A 25142-nucleotide genomic window follows, 5' to 3' on the forward strand; every position below is an offset into this window, starting at 1 on the left:
CAGAGGATGATCTGAGGGAGTCTTGTATAGCATAAACCAAATATTTTGAACTGTGAGTCATACAAAGCTATTCTAGCGACTCCAAAGAATAAAAATATGGATCTCAAAAAGAATATAATAGATCGCCCTTGATAAGCAAGTACAAAAATGCTCCATTTCATCGGATTTCATCCAGATTTCTTTGATTTCTTTCTTTGCCTTTATTTAAGGTGATTTTATATGTCTGGTAAGCATGTCAGGTATCAGCAGTCTTTACACCTCTTCTGATTTACCTCGTCATCGTTGACCAGCTCCTTCTTGACGACCTTCATGGCATAGATGCGCTCCGTCTTTTTCAGCTGCACCAGCAGGACCTTGGCGTAGCTACCTCTGCCGATCACCCGCAGCAGGTCGAAGTCGGCCAGGCCAAGACTGGAAGTCGATTTCCCTGTGTCTCTGCTACTCCGTGCCTACGAGGTGCAATTAAAAAAAAGGTAAGGAACCCCAGTGATGGGGCCGAGCACAAAATACTATCATAACAAAAACATAATGAATTCAACTCGGAGCCAATTAATCACACATCGTTTTGGCTCTGACTTTCTCAAGATAATTTTTTTTCACTGAACTGTTGACAGAGCTGATGAGTTGGTTTGAGCATGAGTATGATTTCCTTTGGGTGATTTTGTAAATGATATTAAAAAAGCTCCCAGCACCACTTTTAGGCAATAAATCTTAGTAATGACTTTCTTGTCTCGATTTAATACCATCATGCTGCTACCATTAGATCAGGCCCTGGCTGTATTATAGTCCTCCTTCTCTGTAAACATGACTCCCACCTTCACCGTTTCCTCGCCCGCCTTCTCTGCTCTCTTGTAATCTGTCCTGTAGTGAACCGTTTCTACCCATCTATCTAACATCGCTTCACGTGACAACCCCATCCCCACAGTCACACATGGAGCTGAAGATAAGATCATTTGGCCTGCCCTCTTTTATCTCAGTCTATCGGCGTCCAACTTGATTCAGCCTTTATCCATCTCCAGCTCTCCTGCCTCATCCAACAATCCTCCCCACCAACCTCCAAACTGCATCCCTGGCCATTAATCAGCCTCTGGTGTTAAGAGCTGTGATAAAAGGTTACTTTATTAGCTCTACCAAAGGAAATCAATACCAACACCACTACACGGGTGCCTACGTCTGCACGCTCTCTGCATCCAGCATGCACAGCAGGTGAAAGAAGGATCGCCCAAATCCTCACAGATGAAAACCTGCTTCCAATTACAGATGATCTTTCTCCCTCTCACCCAAACAGCACCAATTTCTAAATATACATATATCCATCTAGTCAGCGTGACAGGTTGACAGATTATGAGTCACGTATCAAGAGCGTTTGAAAAGATTTCTCTCTCACCTCTTTTTCTTCTCCATCGTAAGTCAAGCTTTCTCTGGAGTCTTTATTCTCAGGGCCTGCGAGAGAGAGAGGGAGAGAGGGGGGGAGAGAAGTGACAGACAGAGTGACAGACAGACAGAAGGCGAGGGGGAGGCAGGAGAGGAAAAAAGAAAATAGGAGAGATGAGAGAAAATAGGTGAGAGACAGTCACACGCTTTGTTCACAGCTCTGCAGCACCAGAGCAATTTCTCTCTCCTTGGTTCGAAAAGAAAACAGCCAGTATGTATTGACCCTTGTTTAGCAATACAACAAAACCAGACCATTTTGTGAATACATAAGTAGGAAAGTATGCCTTTACACCTTATAAATTATTTTAATGTTAATCAAGCCACAATATCAGTAAAGCAAGGACATCTGCACTTCAATAATGGCACACTGAGCTTTAGGTGCCCCTCTAACAGCAAACAATGATCCTAACCTCTTTCAAAGTTCTCAACCACTCGACTGCACCTAAATCTGGAGCTGCTGGTAAGCTCCCAAAATCAGCTGATCAATGTGTAGTCCAGGTGGTCAAGCCCTGCACAAGCTCCTTGCTGAGTTCGGTGTTATCTAAACACTGGCAATAAAATAATGAGCACTCAAAATCAGATTTAGCTCCACATTTTGTTCCCAATCCCTGGGATTACAAATGGTGCGAGTCTGTGGCGTGTTTGATTTATGCTTCAGTGGGAAATTAAGATTAAAATTAACCTTCTGTAACGCTGGGTCAACTTAGCCCGCAACTATTGTGACTGACCTGCTCAGCATTGTTGATTCCTCATGTTCATTTCTGGCCACTTTTTCACCGCATTTATCAGTGACAGAATAAAAATCATCACCCTAGTATAAAGAATAATAACCATGACATCAATATAAAGACTCACAAAACTCAGCAAATTCCTAGAGGGAGACTGCTGAAACTATCAGGATTGATGTGAGAGAATGTACAAAGAATTAAACAAATGCATTTGCCCCCGGACAAACCTGACTACCACAAAGAGTGGGGACCCAGGAGGGGGAAAAGTCCTAGTATTTTATTTGGCTAGCACCACATATAAAACACTGGGGACACACCCACACGATAAATAACATGTAATACACCAGTATGTGTAAATGCAGACGACTCCGGTGACTTACTAAGGTTACATCGTAGGCACTACAAAGACTCTACACAGAACTCTAAATCAGGTCTTAGTCTGCACGAGGTCTTTTATTTTAAAAACAAAACCAAACTGACATCCCCTCGTGCTAATTTGCACACAGGCTTAACCAAAAACTGACTCTGTGTACATCTTTCATGACGCAGAGCAGAAAGACATTTTTGGGATGCTTCTGAAATGCCCTGCAGTGCTTCTGGTGGAGTACAAGTGCTGTCTTAGGGTGTGTTGCTGCACCCACTGCAATACAGGGTGCTCTTACAGGACCACTGAACTGTGGTAAAAGTAAAAATAATAATTACTTTAATTCTAGTGAGTGTTAAGATTATTTATCACATACTTCAAATTCTGAAACAACAGGCATTTGCTGTTTGGTAGTCTCCTTCAAACCTAGTCTCTACCTGAGCTAATCCAGCCTGTGCGTGGGTGCATGTTCGTGCACGTGTGTGTTCGGGTGGTTGGGGGTGGTACTGCTTAAAAAACAACAAAAAAAAATCTAAAGAAAAATTGTTTTATCTCAGCGGTCTTATTTTCAAAATTACTGGAAGCCGCAGCTGGAGCCGAAATTAAATTTCGGTTAATTGCAGAGCCCTACCATTGATGCATTAAATTAACATGATCACATTATGACATTTATAGTTTCATATTGCAGCTCCACTCATAACCGAGTTGGGTGGATAGTGCTACTCTAACAGGCGCAACCTAACATAACCCAACTTAACCTGCCCAATGCCCAGTGGTGATGCTGTCAGTCATCAGTGATAACGCACGATAGCACGAACGCACTGTGGAGCGTCTTACATAACTGAGCCTCTGAGGCTAATTTCACAGACTATATTATGTAAATTAACAGAGAAAACTGTGCTTTAAAACTTTAAATGATTTAAATGTGTTTGTTACCTGGCTGTTCATGTGGGTCTAGCTGACTCGGCTGTGTGCTGGGCATCATTGGATCCTACAGAATAACATCCATCATTAAAGTACAATCAACACAGAAACAAACGTTCAGTGTGTATTTGATTAATTGATGGTAACAGATCTCACATGGATCATCTGTCTGCCGCACTCTACTGTCGCCAGTTTATGGCACTTCTTGTGAACCAGCAGCTTGCAGTTGATGCATTTGTAGCCTTGTCTTCCCAGACCCCAGATTCGGTCTGTACAGATGGCGCAGTGGGCTCGCTGCTCGGGTGGGCGAGAGGAGTAAAAATCATTATCATAATCAAGTACACAGAATAATCCAAAGAGTAGCACAGAGGCAACAATGACGTCTGAAACATGAACGAGTCTGCTCGTCTAGAATCAACCCCCTTACTACTTTAAAATCACTGAGGTTTAAAACTTACATTAAGCCATTGCAATATTTAGACACTAATGTAATAAACAGAAGGGAAATGACAGAAAGAATGACACAATTACATGGAAGATTGCAGTAATTTTAAAATACATGGCTGTGCTCAATGTGTCCCCCTACGTACGCACGGCATACGTCCATATGATAGTCCAACCCGTCCCATACGTTTGCGAGCATGTCTGGAGTCACTGCTGTTGTTATGCTACCTACCAGCAACCACGTGAAACTCACAAAGCCCCTCTAAACAGTATGTATTTCGATTGTTACTGGTGAACTGCTGTTGAATTAAAGCACGCTAGATGATCGAAAACAAAAAAACACTTAAAAATAGGCATAGCAGTGCAAAGAACTACACAATTCATTACGTCTCACCCTGTTGAAGCGTTTGGCCTGAAAGGCGTGACCGCTGGCATAGTAAAGCTTTCTCCACCGTCGAGCTCCACGACGATATATCGACTCTGTGGAGGGAGGAAAAAAAAAAAAAAAGCATCCAGCTTCACACGTGTGGTTTCTATGCATTTTTAAATTCACAACCATATTTGACACACCACCATCACAACACTTTCTGTAACGTTCTGTGGATTTTCTGTGTAATCTTGTTTGTTGAAAAGTGCTAAAACTGTTTGAGTTAAAGTTTATAAATGTGGTTCAATACTCTGTCTTTGATTTTTAGACAGGTAAAAATATTGAATTCATTTCTTGCATGTTGGGTCAAAGCTGTGAATCCGTTGACATCTCTTTTAACCACCAATGTGTCTTTACTGGCTCTCCTGCATGGAATAAACTTCAGTGAATTTGAACCACATTATTCAGTGTGAATATTCCACTTCTTCACTCTGGAAAAAAGTGGCAGAGCCTCATTATGGCGCGTTCTGCGGTAGGACTACACCTATGAGAGGAACGTGTAGTCTGTCATGTCTCTTGGTGATGAAAAGGAAGGATTTTATGAGTGTATAATCACCTAATCTCACACAGTGACCATGGTAACAGACAAAAATATCATGTAGTGTGAGCCTGACACTGTCTCACAGCTTCATAGGCAGCCATTGAATCACATTGTTTGTAATGGAGGTGGATGTTTTTCTAAATTATAGAAAAACAGAGTGGCTCTATGGTGTAGCAGTTAACCCATTTGCCTTACATGCGAAGCAGACTGGAAGGAGACACAAACCCAGCCTTAGAGGTCATAAGCTCACTCCTAGTCCTGAGCCCAAGCTTGTATATATCGGAGGGTTACGGCATCCGGTATAAAATCTAAATCAAATAACCACAGAGATCGATCTGCTTTGGCTGAAAGTATCTTTATACAGTAAGGACATCCCATCTCCTGCACGCATGTATTGCTTTTAATTTTCAGTTATGTAACTGTTGTGCTGTATTTTCACTTGGATAAACCTACAGCCCTTTAACTGTATACCGAGGTTACTCAAACGTGACTTCCTGTCCTCAGGAGACCATAATTTGTGCACACATCATATTCAAATGATAATTTATTTTCTGCAACAGTACTTCGTTTCTATGCTTTTACAAACTTCAGTTACTCTGCACAGACTCGTTAAGCGGCTCTTATTTGGACCCAGACATTGAACAATCTCCATTACACCACTGTGCCGTTTTAAAGTTTCCTTGGTGTGTGCTAGATTTGAAATACAAGTTAAATGCAGGATTGTTCAGCTGCTAAAAATGAGGTAAAAATAAAGAAAGAAAAGGTTGAACTCACTGTCTTCTCCCGGACAAGGCATGCCAGGTTTCTCTGGTACACAGGGGAACACTGGAAAGAAAAAGGATGACTAACTTTAGACAGTGTTAAAGTCAGACATTTCTATCATCGTCACGGTGAACCTGTAGCAAAAGGAAAACTTCTTTTCAGGTGTGTATGATGTGTATTTGTGTATGATACTACACAAACTGGGAAAAAACCATTTTTATCAAAGTCGACAGCAGAGAGACAGCTCGAGTTAGACTGGGGGCAGCGTGAGTCAGAGACGAGGCGTGGGCTACAGCCAAAGAGCTCGTTAACAAGCAGACCTGGTGGCCCCTCACGGAGCCCTCACTTCCTCTCCTCAACACCCCCCTCCATGTCTCACTCATCCTCTTTCAGTCATCACACTTGAATCTGCTGCACTCTTGACCCGCCACCTCTGATTAGATTAAATCTTTACATTATCCACAGCCCCGGGTTTTATACTCAAACACACACAGCCTGCCAATCAAATCTACCCACATATACAACCATCGCCCCTCAGCCTAGACTCATGAGGTTGTGTCTATGTCAAACAGATTAAGCTTAGACGGTGAACTAGCTGCGGGGCCCAGAAACAGCAGAAGTAATGCTGTTTCACAGTTCAGCGGCACATTAAACATATGTTTGGATGCCTTTTTGTTGTATGCATTATCTAGCCATCTGTGATCAGACATAAGCAGAAATGTACATGATTACTGATGGATAAAAAGAAAAAAGAAAAGAAAGAAAGAAAACTACAAGCCACCGGACAGATGTTTAGACTGACGGTGAAATCCATTTAAACGTAGTTTCAGACAAACAGTTGCAGACGTAGTCGGCCACATTTGTCACAACATAAACAGGAACTGCTGTTTAATTTGTTATGTCGGTTTTAAGCATTGCAGTTGCACTAGTAAATTTAATTAACGTTATCACTTTACTGTCAAACACTGTCTGCAGTCAGGCATGCTCTGCTGGACAAACTATATGATGAAACATTTCTCAAATTTTTTTGTTCTTTATTATGTGCTGCAAAAAATAATAGTTCTCATAGAAATGTGTTGTAGCCATGACTACAGCCTGTTTCATATGGGATTTTTATTGCAGACACAGATATAATATTTTTTCCTCAGAGATGCACCAAACAGATTTTTCTAACATTTGTTACGTGTCGTTATTTATAAGTCCTTAAAATAGACAATAGGATCATACACTTTAAAATTAATGTTATTTTATTATCACAACAAGTCATCGATTACTCATTTACGCTCCACCCGACTCTGCTTGGATGCCGGTTGTTTCCAAGAGGGAAGGTGGAGATCGCAAACTACGCAACATCAATACTCATAACATGGTTGACGGGCCTTTCTCCTGTCTCATTTTTACTTTTTACTTTAATTTTCCTTTTACTGGTTGTTACAAATGCCAATCTATCAGCAAATAGATCACATCAGCCAATGTGGTGGGTGGGTGGCTCTTCGAAGATCACCCCACCCAGCTCGAGTTTAGGAAAGAATCTCAAACTCCAACACTGAAAATGAACAAATAATGAACACTGCTGCTTGTCAGAAGATGTTTGCAAGGCCTTTTTGTAAAAACGTGGGAGGTTTCTGTGAATTCATATCCAAAGACAACATAACTTGATATGGACCGGATAGTGTGTACTAGATCTTTGGCAAACAAATATTACACAGTAACTTATTTTGCAAAATCACTCTTTCAGGTCCCGTGGTCTATTTTGATGTTTTTATATCTAAATCATTAAAAACTCTGAATTGCTAAAAAGAAAAACAAAATGATATTGCTTGCAGATAAATGAGTAAAGCAAGGAAATGTTTTTCATTCTGACAAGAAAAAAATCTAAATATGTTAGGATCTATTATTGCAGTGAACACAGGCTCACAATAAAAAAAAAAAAAAAAAAGTAATTCTGTTCCAATTCTGTTGTCTTGTGCCTAAGGTGCTTGTAATTATAAACTAAAAACAACATAAAGGACTGACGCATTTCACTCTGTAAAAGCAGGAGAGCCCGATTATGAAGGAGGACATTAACTCCTAATAAAAAGTCAAATTGTGGCAGTCTGTGTTGGTACTGGCTGTCAGCCACGATCCAGGCCTGAGGGCTGTTCTACTGTAGCTTAATGACCAGAAATGGAACAAACAGTAATGCTGCCAGTTTGGCTTGTTATAAAAAAGCCCAACAGGGAGGTGAGTGGACCACTGGGAAAGAAAAGAGTCAACAATAACAGGCTTTTCTTAGAGTTATTACAGAACTGGTCTGAATTAACACATTTCTAACAGCAGCATGCATGAACACGCGCTGAAAGTGTAGATGTGACCGAAAAAAAGAGGGGGAAAGGACTTGTGTGAAAAGCAGAAATCTCACCGTGGATAATGAGCTCCGAGTCTTTGTTGAGTTCATAGAGACGCAGAGCTTCCTCCAGTTCCAGTTGCGACGATACAGTGCAGGGGTCACCTAGCAGCGGAGGAGAGACCAGATGTCATTCACCACATTTACATGAACGCAAGAAACCAAAGTTACTGGGAGTAATCGGACGTGGGAGGAAAACAGAATATTTTTACTTCCTTTGCAGTAAAACTACTTGCAGAAAGAAAAACAACATTTATTGAGATTCAATGAGCTTCCTCTTTAGAAAGAAAGAAAGATTAAAATTATGGTGTAGAGTATATAATGTACACCTTTTTTCCTATGTTTCTAGAATAGATACTAGCGATAGAGATTAGAAACACAGAGACACTAAAGCCAATCTCAATCTCCCAAGCCATCAAAAAGGTTTTTGTAGATTTTGCACATTTAGGTGGATTTCTTTTACAATTTTACAAAATAACCCTACTACAGTCTGGCAGGGAGTATATCTGATGTTTTATGGCAAAAATTAGCACATTTATTGTCTCATCACAATGATCTTGTTTTAATAATTAGTGGAAGCCAAAATTGTTACTGGAATTTAATTAGTTACTATCTGTGTCTGAAACGCCCCTCTCCTTTGTTCTTTCAAAATATATCAGTTTCATTTTCCACATGCAAATATTAAAGCCTGCTTAGAAATATAAAAAGGTAACCACGGCATTTAAGATGTGGCCATAGGAAAATCCACAAAGTGGATGCTAATTTTTTTTTTTTTTTTTTTTTTTTTTTTTTTTTACACAGAACAACAAGGGAAGCAGCTGCAAAGGACAATTAAGACAATTAAGTGGTAGGTAAACTGTATTTCTAGTAAATGGTGCAAAAGGCTGTAAGAGTTAAAGGTGAACAAAACAGCGGGGCAGTTTGACATTTAAAATACAAAAAATTTCAGTCTAATCGTAGGTATGATACGAAACGCAACACATGAACTTTTAAGTAAACACTGAAAGTGTGTGGGTGTGAGCAGATGTCGATGATGCCATTTCGAACATTTTTATTTTTAATTGCACATGCCTATTTGTGCAGTGATCAATAATTAAAATGCCACTCAAACACAGATCTAATTACTTCCTCATCATTTACAGGAAAAGTCCAGGGTCACTCGTGAGGAGGCTGGGCGAGGCGACGCTCAATTCTGCTCTTACCGCTCGACCCGACCGATCACCATAAAAATAAAAATAAAAATGCTGATAGTATAAATAGCACAGGAATGGAAACTATGACACATTGTATCATTTTAAATTTGCACAAACTGCTGGAGGTGGATGTTGAATTAGTGGGTGGACTGCAGCAACCATTGTGTCAAAGGTAAACGTGACAGTCTGGTTTAATCAGTACGGACAAAGTTTTGGTTTCAGGAAGAGGACAGACGTGAGGCTCTGTTTATTATCAGGTTTATTATGGGGGTTTTTTTTTTAAATGGGTTTTATCAGATTTATCATGTTTCCTGAAAACATGCTCATTAATTTTAACCGATCTGGGCTTTAAAACATAGTGAAGAATTTTCTGCTTTTCAAGTTTGTGGACAAAAAGGTGACATATTAAAATGCTTTGTGATATTGAAAGATTTAATTGTTTAAGCTTATTCAAGCATGTCTTGTACAGTGTATGTAAGGAGCGCCCTTGATATTTATGGCTGCAATTAAAATATTTTCATTACTGCTTCACAAATGAGTCATTTGTTATAAACACAATTTCCCAAAGTCCAAAATGACTTATTCAGATTGCTGGCTCTCAACTCTTTATCTCAAGATCAGACTACCTGGTTTAGGTGTAATTGTTAAGAAGCCATTTTTGTGTTTACAAGAAAAGTCACCTACATACAGAAGTTACCTTAACTTTTGAAGCCCACTAGGAGTAACCCTTGGCGTTCTTTTCTGAACTGAGCAGTTTTTATCATATTTGAGGTAGGGGTGGGTGATATATCCAAAATATGCGATGTATCGCAAGTTTGTCATGTACAGTGGTTAAAAAGACTATCGTAACCATTGAGTATAAAGTGCCATGGTCATATTAAACTGTCTGAAAGTAATTCACTGAGTTTTTAAATTAAGGGTACAAGGGGAGGTTGTTAGATGTCGTTTTTATGGATTAAAGACTTAAACTCAGTACTATATTTTGTTTATAGGAAAACTGATTGTCCGAAGTTGAGTATTTTTAAAAACACACGTCAGCAGCAGGCAGACATACAGACAAACTCCAGGTCTATTCTGTAATTATAGCGATGATGACCTGAGTTCACGGTGTGCACTTTGGGGGCAGGAAGAGAGACTACAAGCACAGAGTACGTAGTAGCAACATCAAGCAGCTTTTCTTCCTCACACAGACTAATGACTCCAGCGACTTTAGGTGGGTGGCTATCAGTGGGAGCTGATCTGAGTCTAATGAGTTTGAGCAGGCCGACCTTCTCCTGAGTGGAATGATCTGATGGTTCCATCTTTCCTATGGCACAATGACTGCTGCTGACTAACTCGCTGACAAAGGACTGAATCAGGAGCCTCCATACGTCTGGACTGAGAAGACTACACAGTAAAGTGGTAATGACATATGTGCTGATGTGAGTCTGTGCTCATCATATGCTGCCAAATTCAACCTGTGGCTCCTACATCATATTTCTATAATGGTTGTTTTTCAGTAAGTTAATTTGTGAAAAAGCCCCAGCTTTGATGGCTGTTCACCTTAAGGTGGAGGGAGCAGTCTGATTAGAAACATACCTTCCTCATCAATCCACTTCATGGTGAAGAGTTGGTCGTTGTCCATGGAGCACATGTCCTTCACCTCCCCATACAAGCCCTCGTACGAGATGGACGGTTCAAAATGTGTGATCATGATGTCCCTGCAGGGAAGAAAAACAAGTATATTATTTAACTTGAAATAATAAGACATACTGGATCGATACCAACACAGAGTCAATATTTGACAATCCTGCCACTCTAACATTTTCTATTAGATGCATTCACAGCCAATAAAAGTCATTCCACTAGATTAATTCCAGTATTAACTATTTAGACCAAGGCCAAATAAATAAAAACAAATACAGCTACAACGTATCACTTTTAGGGGTGTGATGTGACCATCACACATTGGTTTCTGAAGTCCTGTATTGAAACCCCAAGACTGGCATCTCCATATCTACTATCCTCGTCTTTGAAAGTGGCTGCGACCAACAAAGGGCGGAGCTGACTGTACTGCACTCTCAGTGGTTAATGTGTTTGTCAGCCAATGAGTATGTCCTGGATAATCTTCTTCTTGGATGCTTAGAATAAAAATTTACACCATAAATTATCAAGAACATATTTAGAGAAGTGAAGCTTGCGAGTTCTTCAAAAAGAATGCAGGTCTAAGGTACTTCTCAGATGCCTTCAAATTTCAGACCCAGAAGTTAGGCCCATATTTTATACGGCCGATAACCTCTGGAGTTAAAAATGACTAAAGAAAATGATAAGCCAAAAGCCGTAGTACTTCTAAAGGCCATATGAGGGTGATTCCAAAAGTGAGGCAATCACCATAGACTCACATGTCTAAACTTACAGTATTAAAAAGCACGTTTACAGCCTACACGACATCTGCCCCCCTTCATAAAACTATAACTGGATACATCTGGATACTAAATATATCTGGAAAACAATGTATGATCTCATGTAGAGAATCATTACGTTGCTACTTTGTACAGACAGTGACGCTGAAAACATGCAATGTAATCTTATCTATATCCACCCATAACCAGCACAGTACACTATTCTGCACTGTTCTGTATTGTTTAAGAAACAAGTTTCATAAGCAGAGAGAAAGAAAAAAAAGCTGTTAGTGCAAACTGAGTGCAGACACTATTTATTGCTTATTATATGTCATTATATACCTCTTATTAATTTCCACAAACATACAAACAGCCTCCTTAAGCAACAAATGAATGACTAGTGCTTCAAATCTGAATATCAGTACACACATAGATCCATTCTCTGCAACATGGATACAATATTATGATCCACTTCACAGACATCAAATATTGTTACTAAGGCTGCAGAAGAAAATATATTGTCATTATTACATAATCTGCTGATTACTGTTTGTACAAACTTTTCAGTCTTTTAAATATCATAAAGCAGAACAAAAAATGTCTATCATAAACTCCAAGGTTCAAGATGACGTTTTGTCTGGCCAGTAATCTAAAATACAGTAATACTCAATTGAAATGTAAGAAAACCAGAAAGATTTGAGAGTGTGAAAGGAGAAAAGTTTGACATTTTTATTTGATAATGGGCTAATCAAATCATAAATGATTGTATCAGCACTAGTCATTACTCATAAAGATTTGTTAAACACTCTCCTCCTCCAATCTATCCCCCGCTCTCGCTGATGTCGTCAAACAAAAACTCTGGAGAATGTCAGACTTCTGATGGGGAGAAAAGAGGTGAGAGAGCACTTTTTTTTTTCTTTTTTTTTTTTTTTAAACAAACACTGCTGTATGTGAGTCACAGTCTCGCAGTCTGTCACATTTGTGTGTGCATTCATCTGTACAGCATGACTGTGGGTGTGAGAAAGAGCAAAAACAAGAGCAAGAAAGACTGCCATAGAGTGAGCGAGACAGCCGCGAACTCAAACAAAATGGCACAGCTGATAGTGGCTGCTCTTGGACCGTGACTGCTGTGGTTTAGGGCTCACAGTTCACCACTGCAGTCCCTTTATGGAAAAGCAGGGAGGCTCAGTCAAGAACAAATATAACTTCTGACAATGCTAGACCTCGTTGATCAAACCTTCATCTTATGTATGATGCTAATTTGGCCTTTACTGGACTGGGAACCTGTCCAGAGAGTAACCCTGCTTCTTGCCTCCAGCTCCCCTGTAACCCTGGAAGGAAGGACAGACGATTTGGGCTTCTAATGATTATGAAAACAATATAAATGCCATAAAACAATTATTCTTTTGCATTTTTGACTACAAAGCACTTGTTTTTTTTGTATCCCTTTCATATACATAGATGAGTGTGGCGTGGGTGTGGTCTCTGGCCGGCTGCAGAGAAGGGGTGACGTAGTGAGCTCCGGCGCAGGGGCGGGGTGATAAGATAAGATGACCTTTATTAGTCCCACAGGTGGGAAATTTGTTCCCACCTGTGGGAACAGGTGAACAGGTGTGCTGGGATGTGAGTGTGATTATGTCTCTTTATATGTTCACAGTGACAGTCGGAGGGACAGAGAGCGGACATGACAGCAGAACGGGAGTGTCTGTGTCCCAGTGAAAACAAAAACCACAGTGTAATCACATTCGAAAATAAAGTAGTGCTGTCATTATGTCCGTGTCCTGTCTATGCTTAACGGGTCCAACGTTATAATGAGTTTCCACCCCTTCCTTAAAGCTCAAACACATCTCCAGACATCTCAAGGAGTCTTAAAACATCCATCTAGATCACTCGGTGTGACTGCCACCCAATAGCTGCCCCGGCACACAGGTTCATTATTTAGTTCATCATTGCAACCCTGAAAAGCAAAAATAAATATTTTGCCATTCCTGAACACCAGCTTTGGGGTTTTTTTTGTAATTTTATGACCCCGGCTATTTAGGGGTAAAGGGGAAGTTACCCTAAAAAGTAGGCAGAAACAGATAGACGCAAAGATAAGATTTTTTTTATTTATTTATTTTTTCCAAACAGGTGACAAATTAAAAACAAACCAATTAGCACAAAAAAAGTAAAATGGAAAATGTCCTTACAGGATTAGTCACAATGTAAGAGAGGAGAGAGAGGAAATGACTCAGGGGCAAAGCACTATATACACATGGTACAGGACAGGCTTGTTCCACTTCCTTTAAATGAATTTGTTAGACAAAAGACTGACGTGTTATTTGCACAAGTGTCACCACTAGAGGGGACTGTGTGGTCCCATTCAGGCACATCACATTTGGAAAATTTGTGATTAAATGGAAGTAGGTGTTGGATGGTTGTATAGATTTTTCTACCTGCTTAAATGAACAATTTGGCTAAAATGTAGGATTTTTCTCTTTAATACTGCATGGTGTTGTACCTGTTAAATTAAAAAACATTGGCTAAGAACTGCTGAGCAGCTATCCCCATGGAAGCAGTCAGCACTCCACTCATAATTTCATATTAGTGCCAGGATTGACGTTGCCTGCTCCCTGCGCTCTTGTCAGTTTTCAAGGTGTTTACTACACAATAAGATGGGGGTAGAGATGTGAAACACAAGCTTTTACAGGTCTGCAGGCGACAAGAGATCTGATCTCAGGCGGCTACTGGAGCAGAATCAGGAATAAGAGAGAAGAGGGAATGGGCAAAAACAAGGAAAAAGGTAGTGATGTGTGAATGCACTCCCCACCTCCAGCCGAGGACGAAGACCTCTTACTCGCTTTAGAGCCTTCATCCCAGCTGGTTCCAGATTTTCATCAACTTGAAAGCTTTTTATCACAATTATAAAATCCCAGTCTTTTAAAGGCAGCTACTACACAAGTTCAAGGACAGACTGAGGTGTGTGGGGTCAATGCAGGTTCAGTCCTCAAAAGGGAACAAACACAATTAATACCAATAAGCTGGTGAAAGACATTAACAGGAGGATCTGAAACGATTCGTCAGCGCACAGCTTCCGCGCAGCAGGTATTAAACTGTCTGCAAAACCACACATCAAGAATGAATAAAGCAATAATATGCTGACGTCAAGAGACAGTCTGATGCCTTCTTCTCCTTCCCTTCCTCTCTCTATTTTCTCACCCTCTTCCTCCATCCTGCTGGTGTTAATCATTACCAGTGAGAGGAGGGGGAGGAGAAAAAGACTGGAAACAGCACTACTCAAGTCTGATCTCTCCTCCAGGACCAGCATGGCAGCTCCATTTCCTCCTAAAACCCTGATAACATCAAAGGTTCAAGAGTATATGAACACACACACATGCACTACAATTCCAACACTGTGACTGTAGATGATCCAAGCAGTGTTTTGATGCCAGCGAGTGACTAACTGAGTCACGTGTGACTGGACCGGAGCTGTGAGTGTTCATTAAATACTGTGCGGCTACGCCGTAGTTAAAGTTTAGCCAAATCTCCAGTGTTTCAAACAACTTCCTCATTAACACAGATACGAGCTCAGCTAAAGACTGCAGCTGATACAGGAAAGAAGCAGAACACAGTGATCAAAAATACACTCACTGGCCACTTCATTAGGTACACCTGTTTCAGTGATTGTTAATGTGAATAACTAATCAGCCAGTCACATGGACTGCATCCAGACATGCCACTGAAGTTCAAACTGAGTATTAGAATGGGGAAGAAATGTGTTTAAGCAACTCTGAATGTGGCATGGTTGGTCCGTTCAAGTCTTTCAGAAACCTACTGAAATCTACTGGGATATTCCCGAACAACCATCTCTAGGGTTTGTCAAGAATAATCTCAGAAACAAACTATCCATTGAGCAGCAGTTGTCTTGGGGAAAATGTATTGTTGATGATAGTGGTCAGAGGCGGATTACCACACTGCTTATAGGCTATTAGGAAGGCAACAGAAACAACTCAAATAACTGCCATTCAGATATGTCTTCTGCAATGAAGGTATGCAGAAGAGCATCTCTTAATGCACAACATGTCAAACCTCGAAGAAGATCGGCTTTAGCAGCAGAAGACCACATCATGTGCCACTCCTATCAGCTAAGAACAGGAAACTGAGGCTGAAATTCACAAAGAATCACCAAAATTTGACAACAGAAAAACAGAGTCTGGTGACTCTCAAAACAACATGAAAGCCCTTTTCCACTAGTACATAGTCAGATCAGCTCGGAACACTTCGACTCAGTTTTTAGGGGTTTGCATTAGGCGGTAGTACCTGGCCAGGGTTCCAAGGGATCTGAGACGATTCAAAAATGTGATTTCAAGAGAGTGCATGCCACCAATTGGCTAGAGTCAGTGGCGTAACTCAAAGAGTCATGAGAATCAAATCCACCATGTTTTAAACCTGGCATTGAGAGAAATGGCTACTCTAAAAAAAGAAAAAAAAGATGACAGAAAAACACAGCAGTCCCCGAGTCTGACAAAAAGCCATTTAACGGGCACCAGGTATACCATCGCCTTGACGTTTTCCATTATTGTGGCATTCATGCCGCATACAAATGATATCACAGGACTTTACACCGTGTGCTACAATGAATCCACACACATTAGGTTGTATGACCGAAACAGAGTTGAGTGAAGCCGCATTGAGTCGAGACAAGTAGGTACTAGTGGAAAAGGACTATTTGACACCACAGTCTACCTGAGTATTATTGCTGATCATGTCTGTGCCCAGTGTACCCATCTTCTGAAGCCACTTCCACAAACACAACACACAAAACAAACAAATGTGCATGTTATTTGTAGTTATTTATGAGTCCCAAACAAGACAACATGAAAGCCTAAGAATAATCGTGCTTCATAGTCACAGCAACTCTTGGATTACTTGACTTCAATCAGCACAACTCTGCTTGGCTAAGCTGGTTGTTGTGTTTGTTGCATTCCAAACATGTGTTGCCAAGAGGGAAGTTGCAAAGTGGCCACTGGTGGACAATGCAACATCAACACTCATAACATGATTGAAGGGAGTTTCTCCTGTCTTTTCTTATTAACCGTCATTTGTCACTCATTATAAATGCCAATACCAATATATTATGTTTCTGTTACTTGTTTTTAAGGTAAAAACAAGTCCTGCTAGAAATACTTTTTTCCTAGTTGATTTTCCTTTGTTGGAAGGCAAAAAACACCCTGATGGGTTTCAAAAAAATTTTATTTTTATTTTAAAGATGCAGGAAAAACCCTGTTACTTCTCACATTACAGAATTCTTTGTTTTAAAAATATGATGCAGAATCATAATAAATAATTTGTTGGTGCCCAATTTACTCCTTATTTATCCAGCTTTTTTTTTTTTTTTTAAATATCTTGAAGTTAAAGTGTGGTTTAGACTAAACAACAAATTAAAAAGACCTCACCTTGGATTCTCAGAGTTTAGACATTTTCAACATTTAAGATATTTCTCACATAAACAGTTAAATATCAGTTAAATAATGAACTAAAGAAAACCAACAGACTTGTGGATAATGAACATGACTGTTATTGAACGGCTTCTCTTTTTTAATCTCACCAGGACTGAAAGTAAGGCCGCACAGGTAATGTGTTTTCACACATGACACAATGAGCCAAGATGACACTAACAATCACTCAATTCACAAGACGGTCGACAGAAAATTTACAGCATTTTTTTTGAAAATCTATTAAACACTTTTGGTCATTTTCCTTTTTTGTCCTCAATGAGTCAAACTTTAATTGAAAAACTATTGATTGTTCCAAACCAATAATGACTGTGCTGAACTTAACTTAATTGAAAGAGGCTGTTTTCCAAGGCCACCAAGCAGGCAGCTGTTTGATGACTGACGTGCTGCTTCTTTTGATTAGGATTCTTCACTTGTAAGTAATTCAGCAAATTCATAACAGAAACCTTCACATGTTAACTAACAGTTTTAAGTTTTAAGTTTGCTGTGGAGTTAACTGCATTAGTAATTTTCCCATCTGTCCTGATGTCAGGGCAAAGCACAACAAGAAGACTAAAAGCTAAAACTGGTCAGTTAGGTACATTATTGCTTTTTATGCATAAGAACATGAATAAAGAAACCTATGCTGGTTTCAGTTTAGTTTCCACAATTTAAAATACTCAGTTTTGTTTTTATTAGTTGAATTATTGTAATACAGGTGGCATTTTTCAAGAATTACATTTGAGATATCCAGAACAGATATTACACTACAAACATTTCACTTTATGGAGACAGATGACTCAGTAACATAAAGACACGCCAGAGTGAAATAAAACACCAAAGCCTCCTCAGGCTTTTCAGTTTGACCATACTAACAAAGGATTAAAAATAAAGCAGTTTTACTTTTACTTTTACTTTTTATTACTATTATTGCTTCCACGAAGGTGGTTGTGTTTTTAGTAATGTTTGTGTGTTTCACTCTGTCTGTGGGGTCGTGTTAAAAAGCCATTAAAATTTAGCTTACATCCAGTCTTCAACGTAAACTTAATGATTTATTGGTCGAAAAGTTACAAAAAGTCTTATAACACTTATGAGTGTGGTGTTCATCATCAACATATAGCACGTACTGTAAAAAGATTTACAGATTTGACCTCTGACCTCTCTTTAAGTTCAATAGAGTGATCTGAAGGTCAAAGTGATAATAATGCTATATAGATTTTTTTTTTTTAAATCTACGTACCTAACTGCTATTGTTTCTACTGACAACATATAGGCACAAAGGGAATGCTTTATGGGGATTCTAATTATTACGTTACTTTGGACCTCTGAACTCTTCTTCAATAGAAACTCAGTTCAAGTTTTCATCAAATGTATTTTATTTTTAAAACTAAGCTTAGAATTACTGCTTTTGTTTGTATTGGCAATTAGGAAATTATATTGCTATATGGGGATTCTAAATATCACATAATTAGCCACATTTGACTTCAGATCTCACTGATCTCTGACTAATTTCACATCTGACTTTCTTCAAATTGTCCCCAAAATGTGACATTTTTGCTACAACCCAAAATTTCTTAAGTTTAAAAAGAACAAAAAACTAGAATATATATATAAAAAAATACAAAACTATTCCCCTAAAAATTAAATACTGCAAAATGAGTGAGCAGCCTTCGCAGAGTGTTTCTCATTTTTTATTTATTTTAGTTCTGTTAGCACAACATGTTTCAGCTGCAGTTCTGTTTTTTATTTTTATTTAAGTTAAGTAAAATAGAGTCTCACACCATTTCAATCTTTAGTTTAGTTTCAGTTAATTATAATAACCACACTGTTGTTCTTGTGGTTTGTTTGTGCACTGTGTGAAACTAAAACAAAAGACACTGCAGTTTCTACTCTGAGTGATTTTACACATAAAAACAGCCACAGCACAGACATGTTTGGTGTCTCATTTTGCCAAATGACACCCTTTTTTCCTGGATGTAAAAATATTCTGATACCTGCCAAACAGGTTTTGTTCAATGAATGGGCAAAATAAAAATGCATAGACTTCTGTTATGCCTGGAATTTCAGACTCTTTTCCTTAAGTATATGATGACTTATCATGTTTACGGGAATCGTGGCTCTTCAAAGACTCCACCCCATTAACAGAGATTAGAGAGTGGGTCAGCCTGGTTCAAAACATTTACTCCATTTGTGTGAAATACATGTTTTGAGACAAATAAATTTACCACAGTAAAGAAATTTAGTGACTTGTCTGAAAAAGAAGCCGTGCTATAGGATTCCTTCGAGTGACTAAGGTGGAAGATTTGTGTTATGAGCTAGGAGCTCGTTGCTCATGAGGAGGAAACAGCATTCCACACGTGTCTGGCATTCCTGTGCCCTGTTCTGCGGCACGGCTAAATTAAGGGAGGAGGAGGAGGAGGGGGGCAGAGGTGATAGCTGTGATTAGGACTCTACAGTCCCAGCTGCCCAGCATGAAGTTATTCATCACTGATGAGTGATCAAGCACGGAGGAGGGTCGAGGAGAAGGGTCCTATGAGAGCTGCCACAGACCCTAGAACCATTCATCTCACTGTCAACCCTACCACATCCAAGTTTACATGACCCACATATACACCCACAGCGAAGCAGAGTTCCATGACAACACAGGCAGATGCTAATCTCCAAAATAAAGCTCACATACGCACTAAAGAAAAGACAGGTCGTGTAATGAAGCCATGCAAAATTTTTACCACAACCCCCCCCCCCAAAAAGACAAACAAACAAAAAAACAATTCCCTGATTCCTCCCAGTCCACCCTCCCAGCCAGGTCTGGCCTTTGCTGGTGTTGACCGCATGATGCTGTGGTCTCCAGGCAACACAGCTCACCTGCAGAGCTAAACAGGGAGTGTCACTCTGTGCAATAAAACAACAGCAGCCAAACACACTCCTGCTGATCTCAGAGACAAGATTACGCTTAACACCTATATGCAACACTTGAGCCATAGCCACACACAACATAGGCCTTGCAGGAATCGCACACATTTATCTGAGAATCAGATATAGTGGAGGAGCATTCTGGTAGATAGATGGGCGTTTAGGTGGGTGGCTTGGCGGTTGAGTTCTTGAGGGGCTTTCAGACCAAAAATAACAAGAAAAAGAAAGAACTGCTTGCCATATTTTTAACAAAGCCGGGCCTTCGAGCAGGGATGCAGATGGCAGAGTCTTTGACAAAGAAAAGCAAATCCTTTCAAAAGAGGAAAATAACTGAACTGCTCCATCAGGCCTGTGTAATCCTAGTTTCCTGCCAAACAACATGCCTTACACAGGAATCCTGAAGTTAATCTAGCACACAGGAAACCTTGTGTTAGTCTGTGTCGGCAACTCTGTAATAACAATTTTCCTGGCACAACAGAGCAGTGGCATTTAAAAAAAAAAATCTGAGGTTTTTGTTAAAAAGACAAGCTGAAGTATATATGGTTTACACATTTTAAGCTATGGGTCATCTTTTTTCTTACAGAAAGGCAAGCAAAAATAATGTTAAATTTGTGCTTCAATACAAAACCAAGATAAGCTGAATCATTAAAAGAGGAAAGAGGAAAACATCAGATGGCTGCCCTCCAAGACCAGCACAAACAAAAGAATCTAGAGAAAAAGAAATAGAAAAGCACTAGGTTAAAAGCTAAAAACACAGAAAAATCTCCTGCTAAGTCCTGTTTTAAAGAGGTCCATTACCACACTAAGGACCACTTATTTTTAATTATTTATAGTGATATAAAGACACCGAATGTTTGAAAGCCATAGATAAAAAAGCACTGAAAATGCATAAATTATGCAGAAACGGTTTACAAATTCTAACAAAACAAAGTGTTTTAATAAGGTGTTTGCCTGTGCTGTGGCATTTAAAATCTACTGAATAATGAACAACCATCTTTCCATAGTCATCCCTCGCATTCTTCTGCAGGTACACCACCACACTGCAGGTTCTTGATTCAGCTCCCATCTCACCTGGGAGGGAACTACTTTAACTCCTGTTGAAGGTACCTTCAACAGTAGAAGCTTTAGCTCATTTTTACTTCTCAGACATCTGAATGTCTGAGAGGTTTGAGGGCAACTATACCTAAAGCATTTCTGCATTTTTGGAAATGTTATGCTGTAGAATTCTTCCACAGCATAACAAAACCAGTCGATATCTTCACTACAGGGGTCAAGGGTTCATGATTTATCTTGGTCTACACCACACATGCACATATCCCCCCTGTTAGGAGTCACTTCTCCCAACATCTCTCCATACTCAATTGTGTATGTCTTTTTGTCTGACTCTTCTACCATATGGGAGACCAGTAAAAAACCCTCTAAAACAAAAGTCCACTCATCCAGCTGAGCCCCTGGGACCCTCTGCCACCGTAAGAAACAGACTATAAAATAAAAGCATTGCCATCAGTTTCTGGTCATACGGTCAGTGCGTTTGCAGCCTGAATGAGAAGAAAATAAAGACATGTTGGTGACTGCTACAGGCTGACACCGATCTGCTGCTGCTGCTACTGGCACTGACTGACAGCAGACATACTAACAGTGAAGAACAGACCCAAACAACACCTCACTCTGAGAGCAGATAAGAGAGTAAGCTCATTGATAAACTCACAGAGGTGGGTGTTTTATTGTATATGCCTTCATATATAATGATTTTAGCCATAGATATGGAATTAATCTGTGAAATCAGCTGTTATAGTGCTTGAACAACCTGCTGAGTCTTAACGCTTTTATGTCACATGAAAGAGGCTCTTGTTTTCAAGCAGCCACACTGCCACCGTCTATTTTCATTTCGGATTAATTAGCTGTAATCGGTTCAGTCAGAATTAATGGAATTGTGTCATTAACTATGTCACGAATTTACGGGAAAATTCCAATCACAATGCCCAAAACCCAATAGGGTGATCTGAAGTTAAAAAAATAAAATAAAATCAGTGCCTCCCACCTCAACCCCTCAGAAGCTGCTTTTTTTCTTCTCCTTAAACAATAATGTGAACATAACAAATGACACCATTTTATCTTCATATTAAGAAATTTTTTCAAGTTACACGGTGTTTAAGTCCGCAGAGGAAAATGTTGAAATGTTATGCTCTACACAAAGCTCCATTCCCCATCTCTGGTCTTTTGTCACAGGAAATATTACTGTTCTGAATGCCGATATGTCACACCGTGCGATGATGCTTGCTTAACAAGAGACTCAAACAAAAGATTTAATGCCCTATTTCAGCTTATTTATAAGATACTGTTCCCTATACAGCCAGTATGATTTGTTTTTTGTTTTTTTTCCTAACGGGTTTAACACAGGCCGCATGGACACAATGTTTTAGGTACATCTTTTAACTGCAGTGAGTTTTTTATTAAAAACGTCTTTTCTTCATTGTCATTTTTCTTCACTGCCTATGCAATTTAGGTTTGCAGAACCTATCCCAGCTTTCATGGGGCAAAAGAAAGAGTACACCTTGGACAGGTGACCAGGTCATCACAGGGCTAATACACCTACAGCCAATTTAGAATCACCTAACAAGCCCATCTTTGGACTGTGAAAGAAACCAGAATATCCAGAGATCCTACACACAAAGACCCCAGATGGCCGGCATGTTCGAATCCCGAACGTTCTTGCTGTGATCCTGTGACAGCACACCACCCTCCGACAGACTTAAACTTGGACTTGAGATCTGTGGACACTGTTTAAAAAGAAGCTAAACATCCAGCTGTGCAGTATTGCCTTTATTATTTCATCTAAGTGTACCACTTTAATTGTTGTATCCTATTTTATACTGTAAAGCACTTTTTGACTTTTGTTGTTGAAAAGCACTCGATAGACTAACTTTAATTATACTGTAATAACAGTAATATAAAATTTTTTTATGGCAGTCTGTTAACTGATCAAACAATGAACTGTTTTAATTCTGAAGTTTAACCACATACTCAGTTTTAGTGAAGCCATTTATACAATAAGGTGTATAAAGATGTGTTGTTGTGGTCTTATAAAAACAGTCAGTAAACAGCTTCGACATGACACTACTGCCTAATCTACTTTATTGATTTGGTGCATTACCAACTTAAACATCTTTCAGTCCTAACTTCTGCAGCGAAAGAAAACAACTCAGATGACATCCTGGCTTAATGCATCCCGATAGCAGAATCATGAGACCATTACACTGCAATCTCTCTTTGGCAGCATAGTTGAGATTCCTCAGCCGTCGCGTCAGAAATATTTCACATGCCTCGCTCTGCGAGATGCCACCCAATAATCAACACACATCACAGAGGTACTGAGGTGTGTCACACGGGTATGGCTGAAGTGACTTGCACTACACGTTTTTCAAGTCTTGGCTGGTCTCCAATCTCTTGACTCCATCAAACAGAGGCAAAGAAACAACTGAGTAATCAATTATTTCTATCATGACAAACAACTGTGAAACTAAATGCTTATTTAGCATGACAGAAACTCAAAGACAATGCCGTCCACCTGGATATGTCATACATCAATGGAAAATACAGAGATGTGTATTGTTCAGGTCTTGTGCTGAAGTCTGTTTGCTAAATGACTTGGTTTAGGCTTTCCTTTATGTAAATATTAGGTTATCGGGGGATTTTCCTCTATAGAAAACATGTTGGCACCTACCAGAGAGGTTCTGACATTCCACAAAGGAAAATCACCGAAACTTTGATAATACCTTCAAACAGCATCTTTGCTCTAAGCTTAAAATTGATTTTTGTTCAGCAAATGGCCACAAATAGCAAGAAAATGCTGGAAAGTTCAATAACACGGTCTCTTTATCCTTTTTTGAGCCAGGCAAAACTCTGATATGCTACAGTTCTGGCTACAATGTAAACAACAAAAGTTGATAAACTGCTCCTAAACTAGTCAGAAACATTATGATGGTTGCTGCTGTTTTTGAATTGTAAACCAAAAGATTTCCCACTGCCAGCTCATATGTCCTTTACTGTATGTGACACAGTTATAACCTGATTACAGCTTGATATTTTTTGAAACAAAATAAAAAACAAATCTTTAGATTTAATGACTTTTTCCTTAAGTTTACTACTATGAGTGAAACAAGCATTTATAATGAGCTCATCATATCTACATATAAATGTGGTACATGGTTTCGTTGTTGTAACTAATACCACGTAAGTACGGGATAACAGAGGCTGAAAATAATAGGTCTACATTACATTGTCTAACTGGAAAGGCTTGAACATCACTACTTAATTTGGATTTTTAAAGCTCCTCAGTTATTGTGAAAGCTCAACAATTGTTAGGATTTCCTGCTATCACATTGTGCATCCCTAAGTGAAACAACAGCGGTATTTTAGGACATGCTGTGCTGCCAGAGATAGGAGAAAATAAACGTAAAGACGATCAATAACATGACGCCAAATCCTTATCAACTTAGATAGCAACTGTTAGCCCGCTGCTGAGAGACTAGCTCCAAAGCTTTCGAGCTGAGACAGATTTAACTAATTTAAACCACATGACAACTTCGCTGTCTAGCTGAAAAATTTCTCAGATACCACCGAGACTGACTTTTCGACAGGCGGAGTGCCTGGACAGTGTCACCTGTCCGCCTGCCCAAGTTTACCGAAACCCGGTGGTTCCCAACATTAGCCAGCCGTTAGCTGACTGAGCTAGTGTTAGCCAGCTTATTAGCCGTCTTTCCAACTGGTGCTAGTTATTCCCAATTGGATATATTAAATACTAAAAGACATGGTTATTTCTTACCCTTTGTAGTAAGCTTTCACCCGGACTTGGTGGGAATTCTCGCCGGGGTGGGACATGGTGCCGTCCCGCAACGTCGGCATCATAAGCTCAGCCGTGGACAGTCCGACTCAACGATATCGTCCTTCCTATCTACCTTGCTTCCTACTTTGGCCCGGTACCACGCCCTAAACTGTTAATTTTTACGGTCCGTCGACAAACCAAATGAATAACGAATCAAGTGATGCCAAATGCTGAGTATTTGCCCTTCTTTAGACAAACAAAAATAACAGGTAAAGTATAGAAAAACTTGCGGGGTCCGCCAAACAACTCCCCACTGCAAAGGCCTAACCACGGGCCAGTCCATTAT

The 25142-nt window shown here is 39.6% G+C and overlaps 1 protein-coding gene across 1 annotated transcript in view; it reads right to left on the minus strand.

The window, feature by feature from the left end:
* The window catches only part of prkci (protein kinase C, iota), a 40061-nt gene extending 14935 nt beyond the window's left edge, over positions 1 to 25126 (minus strand). The window contains exons 1-9 of the mRNA XM_031731116.2: positions 24797 to 25126; positions 10782 to 10903; positions 8026 to 8115; positions 5637 to 5687; positions 4289 to 4374; positions 3607 to 3744; positions 3463 to 3517; positions 1388 to 1443; positions 273 to 449 (exon numbers count right to left, since the gene is read on the minus strand). Coding sequence (XP_031586976.1) covers positions 273 to 449; positions 1388 to 1443; positions 3463 to 3517; positions 3607 to 3744; positions 4289 to 4374; positions 5637 to 5687; positions 8026 to 8115; positions 10782 to 10903; positions 24797 to 24879 — 858 coding nt within the window. The 5' untranslated portion in view covers positions 24880 to 25126. The remainder of the gene's footprint in view (positions 1 to 272; positions 450 to 1387; positions 1444 to 3462; positions 3518 to 3606; positions 3745 to 4288; positions 4375 to 5636; positions 5688 to 8025; positions 8116 to 10781; positions 10904 to 24796) is intronic.
* Positions 25127 to 25142: the final 16 nt, after the last annotated feature.

The sequence above is a fragment of the Oreochromis aureus genome, linkage group 18 (assembly GCF_013358895.1).
Source record: "Oreochromis aureus strain Israel breed Guangdong linkage group 18, ZZ_aureus, whole genome shotgun sequence".
Lineage (NCBI taxonomy): Eukaryota > Metazoa > Chordata > Actinopteri > Cichliformes > Cichlidae > Oreochromis > Oreochromis aureus.